Below are 23090 nucleotides of genomic sequence, written 5' to 3' on the forward strand. Positions count from 1 at the left end.
GTCCAGGCACACAGATTGTCCAGGTCTTGTGGAGACTCCTTGCTACCTCCAGTGAACTTGTACCACCTGAGGGTTTGCGTTCACATTATCTCCTGACAGAACAGTGCCCTGTGTCCTGGAGGCCACGCAGTAGCCCCGGCACAGCCAGTCTGTGCTGCTCCATCTCCCCAGGCCTTACCCCTTTGGCATTCATGAAGGCTGAAATGCCTGCTGAGACTGGTTTCTGCTCGTTGGGGGCTGGCTGGGCACTCAGAAAACAGGGGATGGAATAAGGAAAATAAAATTACTACGACTGTCACTACTAGAAACATCCGGATCACCATCTTCAGAAAGCCAAGCGATTCTGGGGACTTCAGCTGGAGACCCCTTCAAGGGCCAGATTTCCTGAGCGTACTGAGTGCCCACCCTCAACAAACCTCAAAAATCCAATCAGATGTGTCAGGTTAGGCCCCCGCAAAATGGAGGCACCTAAAATCCCTAGTTTCTTCAGAAAACACAGGCCCTTAATGTCACAAACTTCATGATGAGCGTGAATAAGGCAAAGAAGGTTTCCTTGTTGCTTGCCCCTGAGGTGCTTGTGGCATGGTTTGTTATAACCTGCTCGTTTTATTGGGAGACACTAAATCTGCACTTCCATATGGCCATCTTTATCTTGCACCTTTACCGGATAACTACACATTGGTAGTTACACTATTAATAGTGAAACTGGACTGTGCAAAGCCTGAGGCCAGAGCCCCTGAAACTGTAAATTGCTCATCCCTGGAATCTGATGCCTCAGGAGAAATTCATCTGAAGAAAGGACAGGATCTTGTCCTTGCTGTACTCCTTCAGGGTTTCAGTTGTGGCAGGGAAGCTGTCAGGTGTGTCTGGAGATCCATAGGAGTAAACCTAGGGAGATGAAGAGAATCAGTCTGTTCTCTGGCTGTCTAGGGCATGCCTTTTCCTCCACCAGCATTATGTCCTATATGAAGAGCACTGACCCCCAGCAAACCTCTTGGCACAGAAGAGCTGGTGCGGCCTTTTTGTGCCATTGCAGCTTACCCAGCCTGGACTGAGGTGTGACTCTGAACCATGGTGTCCACCTTAGAACTCTGACCTGACCATGGTGTCCACCTTAGAACAATGTGCCCAGTAGTGTAAGAAGTAGACTAAACTGTGCTTCTGTCAGTCAGTGTAAGCAGGGGAGGTGGTGATCTGGAAGCCCGTGTCACAAGAGATAAGAGAGAATATGCTTTTGACAGGATTCTAGGACTGTTTAGATACCAAAAATCATATCTGTGAGTAAACACTGAGACTGGGACACATCCCACAGAAGAACTCCTACTGCAGCCCAGCAGTAGAATCCACCCAATTCTAGACTTGCTGGAGCAGGGAGTGGGGAACAGAGTGGTGTCTTTGTCTTGTCCTGGTAGATCTGTATGTTCTAGGCTCTGTTCCGTCCTGTGGCTATGATGGTTCCAGATTATTCCATGATTGCAGAGATCTCTCTTTACTCCTTTGGGTTCAATGAAGCCAAGGTCTTAGCAAAGAAGATCACCACTACGTTCAAGCTGTCATCGGAACAGCTCAGCAGCCAGGTCTGTGACTTCCTGACACCTACCCTTTTCAAAAATGGGGAAGTCCTGGAATATCAAAGTGTCTCTCTTCATCCAAATCTCAATAATTGCTCGGTGTTCCCCAAACCCCTCGTGCCTTTCCCATTTTCACGACCACCTCAGTGGCCATCCGTCAGCCATCTCCTCCTTCTTTAATACTGATTTGTAACCAGTCGTGGCCCAGCTCTCCCTCGTGCTTTAATTTTGTTTACACTAATGTGCAAAGCTGCTTTTGCATGACATTTGGGTCCAACAGAAGTTCTAATCAAAATCCCTCATCATCCAGTTGTCCCCCACCTCCTCACCTGGGACAAAGGTTCTGGCGGATAAGATTAGCTGGTAAAGGAGATGATTTTTCTAGATTACCTAGCAAAGGGGTAAGGATGGGAGGGCTTCTGTTCCAAGGAACTAATCACTTCCCCATACCTCATAGACTGAGATTGCAGATTCACTGTTGCAAGGTGATGCCCTGCTGTCTAATTTCTTCATTTCTTCATGCCTGCTACAGGATCATTATGACTTCGGAATGAGAGCTGTGAAGACTGTGATCTCAGCTGCGGGCAATCTAAAAAGAGAGAATCCTACCATGAATGAAGCAAGTACACTCTAGTTTAGGGGTTGGAAAAATCAGCTGTGGACACTTTTATATGGCCTGCCAAGCACTTATCTCTGGGCCGGGTAACTGGTTAGCAGAGCATGCGTACTTACAGCCAGCAGCATGCTTTCAGCTGCCCCTCCTCTGCCTTGTTCTGTCCGCAGCTGAGCTGCTCCTAGGATTCTCCTATCTGCTGTGCAGAGAGACAAGGGGTGGCAGGGAGACGGGTTTGCTGAAGTCACTCCCAGCAGTGCCGGGGCCACCGTGGACCAGGGATGCTCTGGCTGGGCTTCAGCAACCCCTGCTCCTGTACCCCATCTCTTCAGAGCAGAGATCGGGGAGAGGATGAGACACAGAGAAGCTGCTCCAGTCTGAAGCATAGATGGTAAGTGACTCACTCAGGAGCGCAGAGCTGGGGAGGAGAGGGACAGCAGAGTAGGACAGACTTCCCTTAAAGAGACAGAATGTGGCTTCTCTCAGAAACTTACTCAGCAGCAGCCAGGACACACTCTGTGTCACTGTCACACACACACACACCCAGTCTGGGCCCCACATGTCACCGTCACACACACACTGCAGCACACACTCAATCTGTGTCACAAAGTCTGTCTTGCATACACAGTGTTTCTCTCTCATACTCATGCATTCTCTTTGTCTCTCTCTGTAGCCCCCAGCTCCAACCCTTCTGCCCAAGGCTCCTCCCTTCCATTGAGCCCAGAGCTGGCCCAGGATCAAAATCCAGAGTGGCCCCTCTGCGAAAATCATTACCCACTCTGATTCTAGTTTCATCCAGACTGGTTGCACACTCTGTGTTCTATAGTCACCAGCAGAGGCCACTGCCGTCAACAAGAATTCCATGGAGACAGAATTCTAAAAGGCTCACAAAAGAGCAACCTGAGAGAAAGTGAAGAACAAAATAGGCATGACTTCTGAAGTGAGGACTCCGGTTGAGGATGATGGATGTGACAGGCACCTTGCAGAAGTTCATTTACGTTTTGGGCCTTAATTCTTTGTAGGAGCTGATCTGCCTCAGGGCCATCCGGGATGTCAATGTACCCAAGTTCCTGCAGGATGACCTCAAGCTGTTCAATGGTATTGTCTCCGACTTGTTTCCCAAGATCAAAGAGGAGCCGATTGAATACGGCATCTTGGAAGAAGCCATCCGCAAATCCTGCATCAAAGACAACCTCAGGGATGTTGAGGGTGAGTGGAGGAGCTCTTAAAGGTGAATGGCAAAGTGAACTAAATCTTTTGGGTGCGTGGGCGTGAACTGCCTCCTCTGTGGCATGTGAAAATAGCTTCATTAGCTTGTTCCCTGATGTTTTACTGCTCGTTATGAGAGAAATATCCGGTTCTCACTTTCCTCTTTTTTGCAGATGTTTGGAGGACTTGGAAAGTAACCTTAGAGTTGGAGAAAAACAAAGCAGCAGAAATGTAGCATTTTAAAGACTAACAAAATGATTTATTCGGTGATGGGCTTTCGTGGGACAGACCCACTTTTTCACATCAATTTCATTTCCAGTACAGACTGACATATGTAGGCACAGAGGACCAAAGAGAAAAAAAATTGCAATAAAAACTGATGAATCAAATAGGATAGAAGGAAGAGGGTGAGAGGTGGGGGGATGTTTATTGTCCTGCCTGAGATAATTACGATCATCAAAGGAAGGGAAGCAGCCCGTGTAATAGGTGAGATAGTTGATGTCTCTGTTCATACCACGTTAATGTGTCGAATTTGAATACGTACTCTAACTCAGAAATCTCTCGCTCTAATCTGTTGTTAATTTTCTATATTCCAGGACACAAATTCTGAGGTCTTTAGTGGAATGGCCCACTCCATTGAAGTGTTCATTCAATACACATAAGCCTGTCAGTGAACACTTCAATGGAAAGGGCCATTCTGTTAAAGACCTGAGAATTTGTGTCCTGGAACATAGAGAAATTAACAACAGATTAGAGGGAGAGATTTCTGAGTTAGAGTACCTATTCAAATTCGACACATTAAAACGTGGTATGAACAGAGACATCAACTACCTCACCCATTACAAGGGCTGCTTCCCTTCCTTTGATGCTCATAATTATCTCAGGCAGGACAATTAACATCCCCCCACCTCTCACCCCCTTCCTTCTATCCTATTTAATTTATCAGTTTTTATGGCAATATTTTTTCTTTTTGGTCCTCTGTACTTATATATGTCAGTCTGTATTGGAAATTAAATTGATCTGAAGAAGTGGGCCTGTCCCACAAAAGCCCATCACCAAATAAATCATTTTGTTAGTCTTTAAAGTGCTACATTTCTGCTGCTTTGTTTTGTTGGAGGACAGACTAACCCAGCTCCCTCTCTGTTAGAGTTGGAGGTTAGAGCCCAAATGGCAACCCTCTCGCCCTGGGAGACCTCAGCCTTGGATTTCAATCTCCTGCTGTGATGTCACATTCCAACATCTCCAAAACTTGTCAGAGGCCTCCAGAAAAATGGACCAATTCAAAATCTGGCATTTCCAATGCAAAATAGAAGTCAAAAGCTTTAAACAAGCAGAGCACATCTTTGAGATAAGCTCTGTGCATTGTAGCAGAGCAGGAAAGGGCTCCAAGCAATTGTTTTCTGCGGCTTTGCCATTTCCCCTTAACACTGCAGATGATACCAGGTGCTCCCTTTGTTCGGTGCCCTGCTGCTCAGGGAGATTGCTGAGCAGTGAAAAGAAGGGATGCAATACAGAGCGTGGTGCCACTGGTCCTTGATGAGCTATTGAAATGCGACACCAATAGTCAGTTGCTGAGTGATTGATGGGAACTGAATTACTGGGCTACAGTGACACGCAGATTGAAGCGGCTGAGCTGCAAGTATCTCTTTAATGCGTCTCCGGCGGCTCTTTGCAGCACGTGATATTAAAATGCTGTGATTTAATTATTAACTAAGCTAAGTTATTAACCAGTCAGGGTGCCTCTCCTATGTTAATCAGTTGTAGCTGATAAAATAATACTTGGTCAGTTGTTCTGCTCTAAGAAATACACAGAAATATATATATATAGCGGGTTGAAACTCTCTAGTCCAGCAGCCTCAGGACCTGACTGGTGCCGAACAGCGAATTTGCTGGACCACAGGAGGTCAATATTGTATAACTGCATTGCTAACACTTCCACTGCTTACTGGGCTCTTGGAAGACATTGAGGGGAAATTAGAGCTAAATAACAACACAGAACGCAGAGAGCCAGGACTGGTGGCTGGAAACAAACTTTATGGGACCACTGGAAACTTGGCCACACCCATGATAAGTGGTCATCCGGCAAACTAACAACAAGCTAGATTATGGATGTTGCCACACAAGAGAGGTTCAGCCTGTAGTAAATGAAACAATGAATTTGCACTGCCATGGTTAGCGTAGGTAATGCTGATCACTAATTTGGCTTCTGAACTACTGAAGTCTTGGTAGCGCTGCTCTAATGGCTGTGGCCAATGACTGACCAGAAGGGCCAATGACATTCATCATCAGTTGTGGGGTTTCCTGCCAACTTAACTTTGTGGCACCTGCTTAACTTTCAGGATAGGGCTAATCTCACTGTTGCCTGCAGGACTGCTTTTGCTTAACGTTCAGCACATACATGAATGCTTTGCTGCATGGGAGCCAGGGTCATTACAGGTCAATAAAATCACACTGTGGCAATGAGTCCATTGCTCTGCTGGCTTGAGCATGATCTGCTCGGATCTGATGTCAAGCGAAACAGATGACAAGACCCACATGCAGAACCTTGTTCCTTCTCAGGTTTTGTGATGAAGTGCATCCAGCTGTATGAGACCACAGTGGTGCGCCACGGCCTCATGTTGGTGGGGCCAGCAGGCTCGGGGAAGACCAAGGTAAAGCTGATTGCGATGCTGCTTGGAGTACAGTGAGCCTTTGGTGGCATATGACCAGCTAGACAGGAGTGGAAGGGGAAAGCACAAGACACTCATGCTGTAGCATTCCTTGTCTCTCTTAGGGATATAAAATCCCATGTCATTAGTTACTGGTAAATCGTTCCGTTCAGCCCATTAACTGATTAAACAGGGGAGGAGCACCAAGGGGGTGCTGTTTCAGCCCCGCTGAGTCGGAGCAGCCCCTCCTCACCACAGATGGGGCCTGCTCTGGACAGGCTGGAATGCCCCTGCCCATGGTGTGCCTGGTGCTGCTGCAGATCAGGGCTGCTCTGGCCTGGCTGGAGCACACACTGCTCACAGCACTCCTGGGCTGGGCCTGCCATGGATGAGAGCTGCTCAGGCTGCAGTGGAGCACCCTCTGCTCGTGGCAGGCAGGAGACTGCCAGGCCTCACCAGTTAGCTGTAACCAGTAAGCCTCGTCTGTTTAAGGTGAGGCTTACCAGTTAACATCCCTAGTCTCTCTGTGCACTGAACATATGGGAGTGAGAGGGTTTTGCTGGGATGTGAAATGTGGATGAGAATGCGGATTTGCAGCGGTGGTATGAGCAGCCTGCTCTTTTGGGCTTTGCGATCAGGCTCTGAGGCTTTCGAGCAACGTCCTACGCTTCAGAGTGACGTGTTAAAGTTTGGGAATGGCTTTGAGGCAGCTCAGCTTCAGCGATTATCATGTGGGGCTCCAGATATTTCAGCAGCCTCTGTATTGGTGATTTAAGTTCCTACCCTGCTTTTTTGATGCTCATCCTCTTCCTCACTGATCCAGTTCCCAGGCTACTTTGAGACATTTCAGCAAAGTCCTTTATTACACCTCCCCCTTCCTCACTATCTTCTGAATCGTGTCACTGTGTGCTTACTGCGCCTCTGACTGCGGTCTTAGAAGTCATAATGATTAATTCCTTTGCCTCCTGTCTCTGCAGTGTTACAAAGTTCTGGCAGCTGCGATGACCTCGCTGAAAGGTCAGCCTTCTGTCAGTGGTGGGAATTATGAAGCAGTCGACTACTTTATATTGAATCCGAAATCCATCACTATGGGCCAGCTTTATGGAGAGTTTGACTTGCTAACACATGAATGGTAAAGGATAAAGCCCATCCTCCTCCTGCTCCTGTGGTCCAGGGTTTCTTATTTGTCCCTCTAGGTCTGTGAATGCTTTATTTGCCTTAGAGGCAGGAGTGAAATGCCTGTTGTGCTGCGTATATCTGGCTTGTGCCGATGGCGTTCTGTAACTCAGGCCTGGTCTGCACTAGGGATGAAACTCGATCCCAGCTACGCAATTCTAGCCACGCCATTAGCTAGCTAGAATCGATGTATCAGAATCGATTTTGTTCCCTTGTGTAGATCAGGGCTCTTCGGACTTGTGCTGACATCCATTACTCCACGTGGCAGCGAGGAGTACGGGGGTCAGTGGCTGAGCTCAGAAAGATCGATTTTTTTGCTGCATCTTCACTGACATTGCAAAATCGAACTCCAGGGGATTGATTGCGTCACGTCAAACGTGTCATAAGTATTGACATACCCTAAGGGAAGATAGTTAGAGAGCACTTAGGCTCCAAATTCCTAATGGGAATTGGGAGCCTGTCTTCCTGCCTTTGAATATCATCCGTGTATTTATTATTTCAGTGGTTCTCCATCCTCCTTCTGCAGACAGCTTCATGAGAGAGGATCTCTGATGGGCTGTCTCTTCTCTCCACGGCCCACTTTCCACTGGTTGGGTTTTTAAATGTTCCCCTCTGAGGCTGACTCAGAAGGGCTTAGTTGGTTGCTGGAGGTCCACATTCTATTTATGTAAGATCCCCTTGAGTTATTTTAACGCTTCCTGTCGTATCAGTGAGATGTTTAGGAGCAAAGTTAAAGAACGTAAGTTCCAGAAGACTATGAAAATCAATAGAAGAAGAACTCTGAGTAAAGCTAAAGCAAATATATTTCTCATGTTGTACTCTGGAGCTTACTTGCTCTGGGCACCAGTGGCTCTCTTGAAGGATATTCCAGTTAAGCCTGACAGCTTATTTACGATGTGGTTCCTGCCGAAGGGCAGCACACAGGTACATCAGCGTGACAGAAAATACAGTCTCCTTATAAAACACACTTAGAGACATAAATCCATCTGTTTTAATCAGCTGGGCCTCAGACGAGTCTTGTTTTCTTTTGATCTCCAGTACCAATGACTGTGAACATCTGTGGCGCTATAGAAATAGCAATAATTATTTAATAATGGGAGAGCAGTTGAGGGTCGGAGCAGCAATTGTACTGTCAACTTTCACGTATGGATTAAATCCCCAGCGTCAACATCCATCATGCACTGCTCCACTATCCTACTCACCCCCAGCAGCGCTGCTGGCCCTGTATGGAGGCATTGTCTGTGTTATGCTGTGTCCATAGGAGCAATAGACGTTGGGGGTTTTGCTCACAAAGTGGGGAAGACTCAGTCACGTAAGCTGTGCAGGTGCTAAAGATTCTTTTGGGAAGGAAAGAGAGAGAGAGAGAGAGAGAGAGCTTTATTTGTTCACTTTAATAAACTTGTGAGGCCTTCAGATATACAGGAGTGAAATCTGGCTCCAGGACATTGGTGGAAATTTTGCCATTGACTGCAGTGGGGTCTGAATTTCACTTGGAGATAGATGCAGAGAATGCAACTGTTAATCTTCTCTTGCCTCTTCCCTCCCGGTTGCAGGACGGATGGGATCCTTTCGTCACTCATCCGGGTGGGTGCCATCGCCAGCGATACCAAGAAGAAATGGTATGTGTTTGATGGACCAGTCGATGCGGTCTGGATCGAAAATATGAACACGGTGCTGGATGATAATAAGAAGCTGTGTCTCAGCTCAGGAGAAATCATTAAGCTCACGGAGGTGACTAACCTCTCCTCTCCTGTACTCCTGCTTCTCGCTCCTGGGATGTGCTTCTCTTCTCTTTCTCTAACAGGCAGCAGACTTGCCTTTGGGTTTCCCGTTAATGTTATGTGCAGGATGGGTTCCTGCTGAGATTATCACCTGTGTAACAGTAACAGCTAAGAGCCCCCATCAGGGAGTGGGAGCCCGTATGCTAAGCACAATACAGCTGTAGAACAACAGGCCTGTCCCTACTCTAAAGGGCAGACAGGCTCTATTTGGTAATTTTTGTCAGGCTGCAGTATACCCACTGTACCTGTGCAGGAGGGCCCTGAGCCTTAGAGGTGCCAAGGGAGAGTGAGATGGGCCAATGCTATTGGCATTCGAGGGGAGCTGGGAACTCTAACTCCCTAGTTTCGGTTTGAATCCACTGCGATGGAAATCCAGGGACTCCCAGCCTTCGCTTTACCACCTTCCCTCCCTGCACCGGTGGCAGAGAACAGCACTGTTAGTGCCGATCCTTTGAGCTATGTCGGTGACCTGATCCCTGAGCCATGCTGCCTGGCTTTCCTAAGGCAGAGCTGTGCTGATGGGTCCTTGTGTTCCGTCCATGCTTTTCAGACGATGACTATGATGTTTGAAGTGCAGGATCTGGCTGTCGCCTCCCCGGCCACAGTCTCCCGGTGTGGCATGGTTTATCTGGAGCCCAGCATCTTAGGGCTTCAGCCCTTCACTGCATGCTGGCTGAGGAGAATGCCAGATATCATGAAGCCTTTCACGGAGCAGTTAGCATCCCTTTTCAGCAGATTTCTAGAGGTAAGTGCCTGCTGTGTTCCAGATCTCTCCCCAGCTGGCTGACGGACCTGGCTCTCGGCTGCCTGTGGCTTAGCTCCCGTTGGGTTAGTTTTACAGTGGTTGGTCCTTCTAAGGGTCTAAGATTTTAGCCTCATCTAAGGTTAAATGCCTTTAGGATACATTTCATGCTACTGCTACCCAGAGAGAATGTGCTGGTCTTAATAATGAACATACTCACTGATCCGTATAAATGTGTCTTCTTCCTGCTGGCCCAAAGAACTGTGTAATTTTTTAGAATCCGTGTGCCAGATTCATTCCTGTGGAAACACCGTTTCAGTCTGTGAAGTTATTCCGCGGAGGGACCTAACTCTGAATTGTAAAACTAAGCCTTGCTATTTCCATCATTTTGATGGCAAACAACAGAGTATTGCTAGAGATATCTTAAAAGCAATTTATCACCAATGACAGCAGCACAGAGTGGTTGCTGTACAGACGCAAGGAGCAGGACTGTATTATAATCTGTTCAGTATTAAACAGAAGAGGTATTACTCAGACTGGCTCCTGGGCCTCCATTCTCTGGCTGAAGCGAACGGTATTTGGGGCACAGCTTGAAATGGCGAGTATTCAGCTGTGACCGCCCTGATAAATGTAACATGCAGTGAGAAAAGAGGAAGGAGAAGCCCTAGGAGGTAAATAAACTCTTGAAAGGAAGGTGACACAGGAGCTGAGCTGGGTCTGCCTGTTCTTTGCAGGAGTCCATCAGCTTTGTCCGGAGATCAGTGAAAGAGATAATTGCCTCAACAGACAGTAACCTGACCATGAGCCTGCTCAAGCTACTGGAGTGCTTCTTTGAACCTTTCATTCCCACTGAGGTAGGAATTCTTGCACCATCCATTTGTCACTCTTGCTGCTCATAGCGCTGGTGGGTTAAACTGCAGAGTGTAGAAGGAACACAGGAGCTGCCAACTGGGGCACAGTACAGGATGGAAGTTGCAGAAAAAAGGTGTTCTATGAAAAACAAACAAACCACTAACGAGGAGCCCAGTGGAGCCTCAAAGATTAACAAATCTATTAGAACACAAACTTCCACTCAGACTCATGAAGTGACAGAAAGGCTGGGATACAGAGATGGGCGTGTAACATCAGTGCTAATTAAATCGAGGTGGACATGGCTCACCTCCAACAGTGATGAAAAGGTCAAAGTACCTGAAGGGGAAATTACTTATTGTAAGGAGCAAGCCATTCCCAGGCTCTATTCAGATTCCTCCCGAAGGTGTCAAATTTGCATATGAATTCCAGCAGAGCAGGGTTGCGTTGTAGTCTGTTTTCAAAGATTCTTTGCCTGAGAAAGTCAGGTGCTGCAAGTCGTTGCCTGTGTGTCCAGGGAGGTTCAAGTGCCTCCCATTGGTATTTTTCTATATTGCCATTCTTGATGTCTGACTCATGTCCATTTATTATTTTGCATAGCGACGGTCTGGTTTGTCCGAGGTACATGGCAGAGGGCCATTGCTGGCACATGATGGCGTATCCCATTAGTAGCTGTGAAGGTGAATGAGCCTTTGATAGTATAGATGACGTGATGATGTCACCTGGGTAGAATCATAGAATCCTAGGGCAGGAAGAGACCTTAGGAGGTCATCAACTCCAACCCCCTGCTCAAAGCAGGACCAATCCCAACTAAATCATCCCAGCCAGGGTTTTGTCATTCTGAGTAGGTACCTGGACAGAGTTGACAACAAGGTTTGTTGCAGGGATTGTTTCCTGGGTTAATGTTTCTGTTGTGGGGTGTGAAATTGGTAGTGTTTGTCTCAGGTTAGGGTTTATCTGTAAGTGAGCACTGGCCTGTTCTGTAAGCATGAGGGATCATCATTTAAAGTGCTGGAGGGAGTTTTGTCAGATACTCCTGAAGCTCATCTGCATACAACATTGCCCTGACTCATGCAGAATGCAGGGCTATGTTGAAGATTATCTGCAATATACCAGGGAAGGATGACTGGCTCTGTACACAAAAGAGGATTATGCTATAAAGCAAGAGGATAATCTGCTAAACACAGCAATAGCTCCACAAGATAGTGCTGGATGAAATAGGTTGCACATTTATATTTAGCAATATACCTGGGATGGTAATCTCTGTTGATACTGAAGGAGTCAGTAAATTCTAGTATTAAAATCTAGAGGCCGAATTCTGCTTTCAGTTACAGTAACAAAAATTCAGAGTGACAGTGGAACTGCTCCAGATTTGCCCCAGTGTAACTCAGAGCAAAATGTGGCTCTCAGTCTGCAATGAATTGGCTCATCTAAGAAAAGCCGTAAATAAACTAAGTGGAGGAGTCAGGACTTCCAGTGTATTTAATCTCCATTTCAACTGAACTGTGCGTGAGGATTAAATTTGTGCTGCCCGTTGCACGTGCAGGGAATTAGGAAGCTTCCCCGGGAGAAGACTGCTCGACTTGGGGAACTGATTGAGCCCTGGTTCATGTTCGCTTTGCTCTGGAGCGTGGGTGCGACTGGAGATGCCCAAAGCCGCATGGCCTTCAGCTTGTGGTTGAGAGAGAAGATGGCAAAAGAACAGGTGAGTGGACGGAATGGTGAGACCTGCTCATGGTGGTAGCACCTGACAGCAGCGAATTTCCAGAAGAGTTGGGGGAAGCTCCTTCCTGGGGTGTTGTTTCCAGGTGGAAAACTTCAAGCTTCATCAGAATGTCTGCATCAAGGAAAGAGGCTAGAGAAAGTTGTGCTGTAGAGGCTGGACAGAATTCCATTGCTGAAAACCAGTGTTCTCCACACTAGCCTGGCTCTTGTGGATCACCTGATCGAACCAGAGCTGGGTGTGGCATTCATGCTCTACTTTATTCCCCACAGATCCAGTTACTTTTCCCAGCGGAGGGGCTGGTTTACGATTATAAGCTGGACGATGCAGGACTCAGCAGTCCCGAGGACGACATAGATGAAGATGTTGTCAAGGAGGTAGAGACTTTACCCGCCTCTGGCTCGGGGATTAAGAACCCGATTAATTAGTCAAACCAAAGGATAGGAGGGAGGGACCTGAAGCTAAGGTACACGTACAAAGTACATCTACTCATCAGAGGTGAGCAGGAGCCTTGCTGTGCTGGGAGGAGAGGTCTGAGGAGAAAGCAAACATTAAGTTTAAAAAATGGGTTCTCACCCTTGTGCCTGTGAAGTAGATCTTCCAAATGCGCAGCACCTGCCACTGCTCCAGCCTTTCCCCTAGTTGGGAAGTGTCCAGTGTCTGGTCAATTTCATGTCTGTTACTCAGATCCCTGGAGAGGAGGGAGGGAGAGAGAGAGAAGTAAAAATGAGAGGAGAAATGTCAGTTTCGCGGGGCAGGCCCATGGGAAAGCCATAAGCTAAGTGAATATGGGCCCCTCAGCAATGTTCCCTCTGGTTTTCTTCATTCACGTGCAGAATAAATTTTTGTCCTGTGCACTGAGGCATATGGGGATGTGCACCACCAGGAGAAACATACACCAGCAGCTGTGGGCTAATCTGCTAACCATCTGGGCAGCACCTAAATCTCCTGGGCGGCTGCCCAAGTGCTCAGCTTACAGGGAACACTGGTTCTCAGTGTGATGCAGCTGCAAAACAGACCAATACTGTTCTGGGCACTGTTAACTGAAGTGTCGTATGGAAGGCATGGTAGGTAACTGCCTTGCTGTAAGCAGCACTGCTGAGATCCCGCCTGGTGTGCTGGGTCCAATTCTGTGCACCGCTGTTTGGGAAGGATGTGGAGAAATTGGAGAGGATCCAGAGTAGTGCAACAAATTTGACAAAAGGTTTAGAAAATGTGGTCTGTGTGGTAAGATTTACAGCAGAGGGTGTGTTTAGTCTTGGTCACAGAAGACAGAGACTTGATATGTGTGTCGCAGTATCTTGAGGGTAGCAATCAAGGAACCAGGAGTCAGAACACCTAGGAAATCCATTCCTGATGTGTGCATACAGAGCGTTGACGAGGAAAAGCGCAGTGTAAGGGCTGACGTTCAGCCTCCTCGTTTTAGAGGCAGTTGTTTCTTCCAATAACAACTCTGTCTTTCAGGTGGGCTGGGTGAATTGGATGGATTCCATTGCACAGTTCACCCTAGTCCCTGACACCAGCTTCTGTGACATCATAATCCCCACAATGAACACTGTGCAGATGGCCCACCTGCTGGAAATGCTGCTCACCAATCGAAAACCAGTATGTGGCCAGACTTTGTCTCTGCTTTTGGATTGCACCTTTTTCTCATTGGCTGTGGTCTCGTTTTCGTTCTCTTCCAAGGTGACAGGTGCTGTAGAAACAGCTAATAAAGTTACATGCTGCGGACATCCTTCCTATGGTTGGACATGGTGCTAGGCTTACAAGCATCATTTCTTTCCCTTAGTGACTTGCCTGGTGCCAATAGAAAAATACCAGTTTCCCTAGGTATTCCAAGGCAGTGCAGATGCCAGGCTCTGCCTCACCTGCTCTAACATGTAAAATGATGGCCAATCACCACCCAAGATTTTCCTGCTCTCTCGGGCTGCATCCCCTACTTCTCCAGGGTGGTTCTTTCCATTGTCAGAGAGCTCTGCTGTCTTGATCTGTCTCCCTAACTAGGATGGAAAAGTCTGTAGTCCTTGGCTGGCTTGGGAAGCCCGATAGGAGGGGAGTCTGCATTGCCCCGACTCAGCTGGTGAAAGCAAACCAGTGGGCAAATAGTAATTCCGTCTGTCTGGGTTTACCCAGCAGGGATGACTGCCTTTCCTTTTTCTCAGTGCAGGTTCTGTGCATTGGCCCGACTGGCACTGGGAAGACGCTCACTATTTCAGACAAGCTGTTGAAGAATTTGCCTCTTGAATACATCACTCACTTTCTGACGTTTTCAGCTCGCACCTCAGCCAACCAAACCCAGGACCTCATTGACAGCAAACTGGACAAAAGGCAAAGCCCTTGTGCTAGCAAAGGGAGCATTCCTTTAATTAACACACCTCTGTTACTACCATTGCCCTTGGCTTTCACCCTAAGCACTGGATGGACAATTGTCCAAACCTAACTCTGGCCGAGGGAAATAAAGGGCATTCCAATCCTAACTCTGGATCAGGGTGGGCCAGAAACATTGGGTGCAATGGACAATAAAAGACAAGCAGGGCTCTGAGTCTTCTGAGTTTGCACCATTCCTCCTTATCCCTTAAATGCTGCACAATTTGGCCGTCATTCCCACAATGTGGGTACTGGGTCTTTAAGAAAATGGGCGAGAGGAGGAAACTTTAGCAGTTGCATGCATTGCACGCCAGCATGGGCTAGCACCATTAATTCGTAAGCCCAGAGAGTCTGGCTGTGCCTTGTGCCCTTCCATCACCACTCACAGTCTGGTATGTGGCATGCAGACCCTGTCAGATATTCTCTCCAAACACCATTCAGGTTCACGTCAGTTTCTCCTGAATGACGAGAAAGCATTTAGCTGTAGATCCTGTTACTTCAGACTGCAAGTGACTCATCCTCCTTTATGGCTGTCACATGCATTCATCAAAGGCGCAAATAGACTCATGGGGCCAAATCCTGGTCTGTCTTACCCCACGGCAACTATCTGAGCTCCACAGGTACTGCACAGGTGGCACTTGAAACTCAATTTGGCCCCTGGAGTCCTGAGGTAACCTGAGCGCTGTGCTTCCCCTTTGTTGGAAATGGGGTGGAATGCAGATCTAGGGAGAGGGGAGGAACCCACAGACAGCTTACGCCGAGGGTCTTTTAGACTGGGTTGTGTGACGAATGCTTTGGTGATGGAAGTGCTGACCTGCTCTCCCATCACCCATATTCTCACACGCTTTCTCCGGCCGTACAGGAGAAAGGGGGTATTTGGACCTCCCCTGGGCAAGTACTTTGTATTTTTCATCGATGACCTGAACATGCCGGCGCTGGAGACCTATGGTGCTCAGCCTCCCATTGAGCTACTTCGGCAGTGGATGGACCACCAGGGCTGGTACGACAGGAAACAGATTGGTATGAGCCACGTTCTTTGCCTAACACGACTTACATTCTCTATGTTTCTGGTTTAATCTTGGCTGGCTGCAGCCATTAGTCTGTTCTGGTCCATTTCGCAGGTACCTTTAAGAAACTGGTGGATATTAACTTTGTCTGCGCCATGGGCCCCCCAGGTGGGGGAAGGAATGCCATCACTCCACGCCTCACCCGCCATTTCAACTATCTCTCCTTTACGGAGATGGAGGACAGCAGCAAGAAGACAATCTTCTCCACCATTCTCGGCAGCTGGATGGGTAAGTCAGAAGGACCCGACGCTTTCCCTCTTCACTCCACAGATCTCGGCCCACCCACATTCCCTCTCGGTTAAGAATTCAGCTAATGAAGGGCTCAGGAACTGCTGGAAGCTGAAATGTTAATGGAAAGTGCTTCTGAGAAATTATCATTTGACTCCGAGCAAGGAGGCAGCACTGCAGTCTTAGGGCCAAATTCTCTACTAATTGGCATGCTTTCCTTGTATTCAGTGGCAATGTGTCAGTTTACCATCACAGAGAACCTGGCCTTTAAGAGTCTCTATCTCTGTCAGTAAAAGACCATCTTTGTTTTTCTTCCTTGATTTTCTAGCTGGACTCCTTGGAGAAAGAAGTTACAGAGATCCAGTCCGTAAGTGCAAGTGGCAGAACACAAGCTGGACATTGCAAACAGGAGAGTAGTCGCAGAGTGCTGAGAAAGATTCTAAATCTATAGGTTACCTTCAGTGTTGCCTGTAAGCGCAGCTTGGGCAGCTGCCCAGGAGAGAGTCAGGTGCCACTCATCTAATTTGGAGCCCACGGCCACCCACAGCTGGCAGCATGTGTTAATATGGGTGGTGCACATCTGTACATGCCTTGGTGTACATAAAAAAATTATTACACCCACAATGGAAGAAATCAGAAGGAACACTAGTTACTTGTATCCTTCAGTAGATTCAGGCATTGACCAGATGACAGGGCAAGACGTGCTGTATGATCTCTCCAGTTGGCTTCAGATTTTGTTGAAGAAGCAGGGGGTTCTTTTATTCTCCAGCAGCAGTAGCCTGGGAGCAGCTGAGCACTGAGTATGTCAGTCTGTGAAGGTGCTGTGACAACCCAGGAAATGATTTTCAAAGTAGAACCAGCCACCTGGAATTGGTTTCATGTTGTGTCCGAGACTGCTCACCCTTTGTCAGTTTCCAGGTGCTTTTTACTTCCATCCATGGGTCTGCCTGATCTGATCTGGGACTAAGGTGTGAATTTGAAATCGCCTCCACACAGCTGAGCATCAGAGTGTGAACACTGGAAAGGAAAATGAACCTCAGGCAGTAATCAGAGGCCAAAGCAGAGATTCCTGGGCATGGGGGAGAAGGTTGTGAGCAGTGACAGGCTATGCTGGCACCTAGGTGTGAGCTCAGGGCTGTAAGGAGGTACCTGGGTGTGAATCAGAGGTACAAGCAGTGAACTGAGCGATGTGGGTGGGATCTCAGTGGGTATAGACTGTCCCAGGGATGTTACTGAGATGTTTTTTTTATAAGAAACTGGATGAGGATAAATATTTTGGCACCTGGCAATCTTTAAATCTGCCATTCCCCACCACACAGGAAATCTGTCCTTCAAAACCCCACATTGACTGAGTTTCATGTGTGACAATTGTGTCCCGGAAACCCAAGATGCTATAGGGCTGGTTTGTCGTCCCCCCACGCATTCTGTTATCAGTGACATCTCCCATTACTTTCTACTCCATTTTCTTTAGTCTTGCCCCCCACACAAGATGGTTTTGGACACGTTCAGCCACTGCAGATGCTCTGGGCTTGACTCTTGTGCTGCACTGCTGCGTGGCTGGTAAGGGTTGTCCCCTTGGTTGGACAGGCTGGATGCTTCACTCCTGAGCTCACGTGGGCTGACTAGCTGTACAAAGTCTGGCCGTGATTGATGGAGAGTGGCTGGCGAACACTGTGTCTGTGAGCTGCAGATTCAGCACGTAGAGCAAGTAGGCAAGGTCCCCAGGGGAGACCAATAGTGAAGGCTGTTACTAAACACTAGCAACAGCGGCATCCATGCCACGTCAGTCTGCCTGCCTCTTGCGCCTGAATTCTGCCGATACGTCACCCCCCAAGATGCCGCCACTGTCTTCTCTTCCTGCAGCGGGAGCCCCTGGAGTCAAGCACTTGAACGAGCCCCTTGTGGATGCCACCATTCACGTGTATTCTACCATCACATCCCAACTGTTGCCCACTCCAGCAAAGTCGCACTACACCTTTAATCTGAGGGACCTCTCCAAAGTTTTCCAGGGCATGCTCATGGCCGAAGCCTGCAGAATCGAGGTGAGTCCCCCCATGCTTTCCTCTCCATCCTTCCATCTGTCGTGCGTGGGGCAGTCCAATCTCAGTGGATGGAGGTCAAGGTTCAAAAGGGTCATAGGAAAGGCTAGAGGATGCTCAAGGCCTTGCATTATTAGCAGGGCCTTGTTCCCCTTCACAGGGTATTCAGACTTGTGCGTATTGATGCTCCCCAATGTGTAATAAATGCACAGAAATGTCCCATTTGTTGCATCTTCTTGCACAACTGCATGTGAGAACCCACCCTGGTCTCTTGGAATGGATGCTGCTGGAGCAGTTCCAACATCCAGGATGCGATCTTGTATCACTTCCCCCAGTGGGAAGAAAGACATGTGTACACAGCAACGCTATTTCCAGCTAAGCTATTCTGGAAGAGCGATTCCAAAACAGCTTGTTTCGAAATAACACATTTACACACACAATGTGTTTTGAACTAGTCCGCAGCTATTTCGAAATAGTGTCTACACACAATAGAGCTTACACTCATCCCTCGTTAAATGAGTACTTTACTTATGATTACTCACTAAAACGAGGGGCACACATACCTACCTTTGTTCACTAGTTGAGTGAACTCCCCCTGCTAATAAGAGCCTTTCCCCCCTCCCTGCAAACCCAACCCGTCGCAGCCTGAAACCCCACCACCTCCACAGACCCAACCCGCCGCAGCCTGAGACTCCACTGGCCCTGCAGACCCAACTTTCCACAGCCTGACCCCCTTCAGCAGCCCCACAGACCCAACCCACAGCAGCCTGAATCCCCCTGCTGGCTCTGCGGCCCCAACCCGCCTCAGCCTGAACACCTTGCCCTTCCCGGGAACCCAACCTAGCACCAGATTTTAACCCTCCCTCCTGCTCATGGCCCCAGATTGCCCCCAGCCTTTAACCCTCCCCAAACCTCCCCCCACCCCAAACCCAAGATTCACATACCTTTCAAAAGCAGCGCCACATGCTGCCACTTCTTCGCCGAGTTACGAGCACTTGGAACGAATCAGAGACTTTGACTTGTATTTTAATGAGAATGTAGCATCTCTCTCACGAGTTTTCACCTACGAGCAGAAATTTGGGAACCATTTGTGCTCGTATAGCAAGGGATGGGCGTATTTCAAAACAGAGCCATCGGACGCCCTCTGGCTTATTTCAAAATGCGCTCTATCCCCTGTCTCTGTAGCCCCTATTTCGAAAGAGGCGCTATTCATCATGGAATGAGGTTTACCTATTTTGAAATATGCCAACTGCTATTTTGAAATTATTTTGAAATAGCAGTTGCGTTGTGTGGACACTAGCAAAGTTATTTTGAAATAATGGTTGTTATTTTGAAATCACATTGCTGTGCAGATGCACCGAAAGAGAGTTTAACTGAGGATGTGTTGTTTTCTTCTCTTGGAGTTGTTAAATCAAGATGACGTGTCCTTCTAAACAATACGCTGTAGCAAGATACGCACTTGCTACAGGAATTGCTGGCAGCGATTTTTTGGTCTATGTTATGTGAGGCAGGTTAGATGATCATGAAGGGTCATTCCAGTTTTAATCTCAGACCCTGTGACAAAAATAATGAAGGAAGAATTGAAATCTAGTGAGAGAAAATGGAGTACACTCTAACAATGTGGATTTTAAAGTTACCCCAGTGTGGGGAAGAGTATCACAGATATGTGTCATCTAACTCCTCTGGAGAACACATGCAGGGAATGCGGATGAGAAAAGGGCCTAGTGGCATCATAGGCCGTTCTTCTTCCCTCCCAACTAACCTGTGAGTTAGAAAATGGCCAGATGGCCTGGAGATGACCTAGCAATCCTGCAGGGAGGACTCAGCCTAACGGGTGTGTCTCACTGGGACTCTCTGCCAGGACAAACTACACCTGCTCAGGCTCTGGTACCACGAGAGCTGCCGCGTGTTCCGTGACCGCCTTGTGAATGAGGAGGATCGCAGCTGGTTTGATGATCTGATGAAGAGCATGATGGCCGAGTGGGACACCACTTTTGAGGAGGTTATCCCCTACCAGCCAGTTCTCTATGGGGATTTCATGATGCCTGGGGCTGATGTCAAAGTATATGAACTAATTGATGACCAGGAAAAGGTAGGGTGCTGGTAATTTCTCCCCGGTTTTACATGTTTTCTTTTCCATTTCTTCAGCTGTGTTGAACTCTTAGAAGGTGGAGCTGATACAAGCTATGGAGCTTCCCTAGCTGTGTTTGGAATGTGTCCTCTACCGTGTATTAACACTGCCAGCCTGTGTTGAAGGGATTAGGATATGATCCCATGCCCAGTGCTAACCGTGTAAGGCACTAGAGGGGCAGGCTAGGCTGTAAATGCATGAAGGAAGGGCCTGAACAGAACTGAACTAGGAAGCGTTGCCTTCTGAATTCCCCGACTTCCTCTGGTGTTTTGGTACTGCTAAGAGAACCAAACCTGGACAAATTGCTTAAAACCAGACCACTTACAGCCCAGAGTGGGGTTGTCTCCTCTATGAGGCAAACCAGGCCAGTCACAAAAAGCACCTCTGCTGCCTTCCTGGCCAGCAAAACGTTATACAAAGAAGTCCCGTAGGCTTCCCAGCATCCCTGGTCCCCAAACCAGTTCCGCTTCTTACACAGATGAGAGGTTCTGAAAATCAGTTTCACCAAATCCACACAGGTTTTCCCAGCCCCCAAAGGGACCAGCAACATTCCCTGGTCAGTATATACTTAGATCTCACTCAAAACAGCACACTGTACCAATCCTTTAGAGCCTTAAATCTAAAGGCTTATTAACAAAGCAAGAAAGAATAGGGTGAGAGAGAATTGTTAAAGTGGTTACATTACATACACCAATTATAAATCTTTTGATGGGGGCCACAGCAGATGGTAAAGTCTGCTATCTTAAGTCTCTGGAAACACATTCTTTGGGGGATGTGTCCCTTCTCCATTCAGACTTCGCTCATAAGCAGAAAAGCTCTTGCAAACTGCTGAAAAGACGGAAGCTAGAAAGCCTGAGGGATTTGCTTGTGTATCCCCTTGCTAGCTAGGAAGGCAGCAGAGGTACTTTTGTAACTGGCTTGGTTTGCCTCATGCAGTCTGGGCTGGAAGTGGCGTGCTTTTAAGCAATTTGCCCAGGTTTGGTTCTCTTAGAAGTGTTCTGGAAACCTTCTACGCATTGCAGCAGGTAATAATGATCCTGCAAAGAGCTGTAAGCAACCCTCCTGACCTGAGCTCCTCCCGGTCGGCTTCTGACATTGGCCGAATTCCAGCAGGGATACCTCAGTGGAACGCTCAAAACTGTTTGATGGACCAGACAGGCAGAATCCCGGCTTCAGCAGAGTGATGCTGGCCAATAAGATCTTTGCGGTTGACCTTCACAAGTAATTATCAACACCGCAGGGTTCCCTGTGGAGTGGGGAGTGGGAATATGGAGGTAATGTTCATTAAGGCAAAGGTTTTAATGATGAGCAATGTGCTTTGCAGTTGCTACCAGAAACCTGCGATAATCGCATCATCACCTCTCATCTCACGATTGCTAAGCGGGTTACGTTCATGCCTGACGATATCCTCTCCGGTAGCTACATGTTCCCATGCCTATTTTAAGGGTGGATAAAACTCACAGTTGGGCCCAGATCATTTCCATTGATTTCAATCTGGGCTCAAGAGATGAAGTTACTCGCTCAAGTTCACGCTGTGAATTCATGGCAGAACTGAGAGTAGAACCTGTAAAATACTGGCCTCTAGTCCTTTGCACTAAACCCTGGGCAGCACTGCTGAAGAAGGCCCTGATGGAATGGGCACGGGATACTGTTAAAGCAGCAGTGCCGACAGTCACCGTAGGCCCCGGGGCAAGGTCAGAGGTGGGGCCCAGCTCTGCACCCTGGAAAAGGCAGGGCCTTAGGGGAAAGGGCGGGGCCTCAGGCATTCAGCCCTCAGGGCTGCCAGGACTACAGCGCTGCCCCCGGCCCCCCCCAGCCACACACAGCAGTGCTGACGCAGCAATTCAATAGGGCCCAGAGCTCTGGCCACCATCGCTACCAAAGTAGCAGCAGCAGTAATGGCTGGAGCTGTGGGTCCCTTTGAAATGCCAGGTCTAGGGGCAATTACCTCTTTTGCCCCTCCCTCTTCCCCCTATCTGAAGTCCTGTGGTAAAGATATTGTGTGTGTGTGAGACCATTTTGGCTACGGAGGTGAAACTCAGCGCAGTCTTTCATCTTCTCCAAAGGGCTGGAGTCAGGTGTGCCTGTTTCAGCAGCTACTTTTTCCCCCTTGAATCCAGAGAGTGAGACTCAGGTGGCCCCTACTGCGCTGCTCAGTGGCCTAGCCAGCAGGAAACGAGCAGGCGCAGGGCTGGTGGTGCTTCCCGAAGTGAAACCACATCAGATGTGCATCATTTCCACCTGCGTGTGGTTCTCAAGGTCCATCTCAGCCACTAGGGGCTGATCTTTCCCTAGGGTTACCTCTGGGAGGCAGCTGCACTTGCCCCATCTCTGTCTTACCTGTCTCTGTTTGCCTGCAGCTGATGCGTGTGATTGAGGATTACATGGAGGAGTACAATCAGATCAACACCACCAAGATGAAGCTGGTGCTCTTTATGGACGCTTTGCAGCACATCTGCCGGATCAGCCGGATCTTGCGCCAGGCGCTGGGGAACGCTCTCCTCCTGGGTGTTGGAGGGAGTGGACGGGAGTCTCTCACCAGGCTGGCATCTCACATGTAAGAAAAAAGAAGACTCCTGGGCAGTTAGCACCAAGCAGGACCAGAGATGCAAATCTCACAGTCTGTTCGCTAAAACCATAACCACCGTGATAGTGCTAACTCTCACGATTTCCCTTTCTGTCCCATGAGGTGAGCCCAGCCCAGCCTAGTGCGAGAGCAGGTTCAGTTCCTGGACTCTCTCCCATGCCAGCAGGAGCACTGGAGAGCAGTGAGGAATGGCATGAGTTGCAGAGTAGTAGCCCCTTAGTAAGGCATTTGTATTGACAGTCTGTAAGAGCAGTACCAAGTGCCTCCAGAGCTGGAAGGTGTGGATCTTGAGAGCACAGGCGTGTAAACATGGGAGTAAAAGGGTCCTTGCGACAGAGAACAGCTCTATAAAAATATAC

The 23090-nt window shown here is 48.2% G+C and overlaps 1 protein-coding gene across 1 annotated transcript in view; it reads left to right on the forward strand.

Annotated features, from left to right (window-relative positions):
* DNAH1 (dynein axonemal heavy chain 1) overlaps window positions 1-23090 on the forward strand; it is a 124977-nt gene that overhangs the window by 51276 nt on the left and 50611 nt on the right. The window contains exons 31-48 of the mRNA XM_075005859.1: window positions 1428-1577; window positions 2104-2190; window positions 3207-3393; window positions 5953-6044; window positions 7019-7173; window positions 8771-8948; window positions 9549-9743; window positions 10475-10594; window positions 12136-12294; window positions 12585-12689; window positions 13777-13917; window positions 14480-14640; window positions 15542-15699; window positions 15801-15974; window positions 16303-16341; window positions 17838-18016; window positions 19875-20105; window positions 22505-22701. Coding sequence (XP_074861960.1) covers window positions 1428-1577; window positions 2104-2190; window positions 3207-3393; window positions 5953-6044; window positions 7019-7173; window positions 8771-8948; window positions 9549-9743; window positions 10475-10594; window positions 12136-12294; window positions 12585-12689; window positions 13777-13917; window positions 14480-14640; window positions 15542-15699; window positions 15801-15974; window positions 16303-16341; window positions 17838-18016; window positions 19875-20105; window positions 22505-22701 — 2708 coding nt within the window. The remainder of the gene's footprint in view (window positions 1-1427; window positions 1578-2103; window positions 2191-3206; window positions 3394-5952; window positions 6045-7018; window positions 7174-8770; window positions 8949-9548; window positions 9744-10474; window positions 10595-12135; window positions 12295-12584; window positions 12690-13776; window positions 13918-14479; window positions 14641-15541; window positions 15700-15800; window positions 15975-16302; window positions 16342-17837; window positions 18017-19874; window positions 20106-22504; window positions 22702-23090) is intronic.

This window comes from Carettochelys insculpta, chromosome 11 (genome assembly GCF_033958435.1).
Source record: "Carettochelys insculpta isolate YL-2023 chromosome 11, ASM3395843v1, whole genome shotgun sequence".
NCBI lineage: Eukaryota > Metazoa > Chordata > Testudines > Carettochelyidae > Carettochelys > Carettochelys insculpta.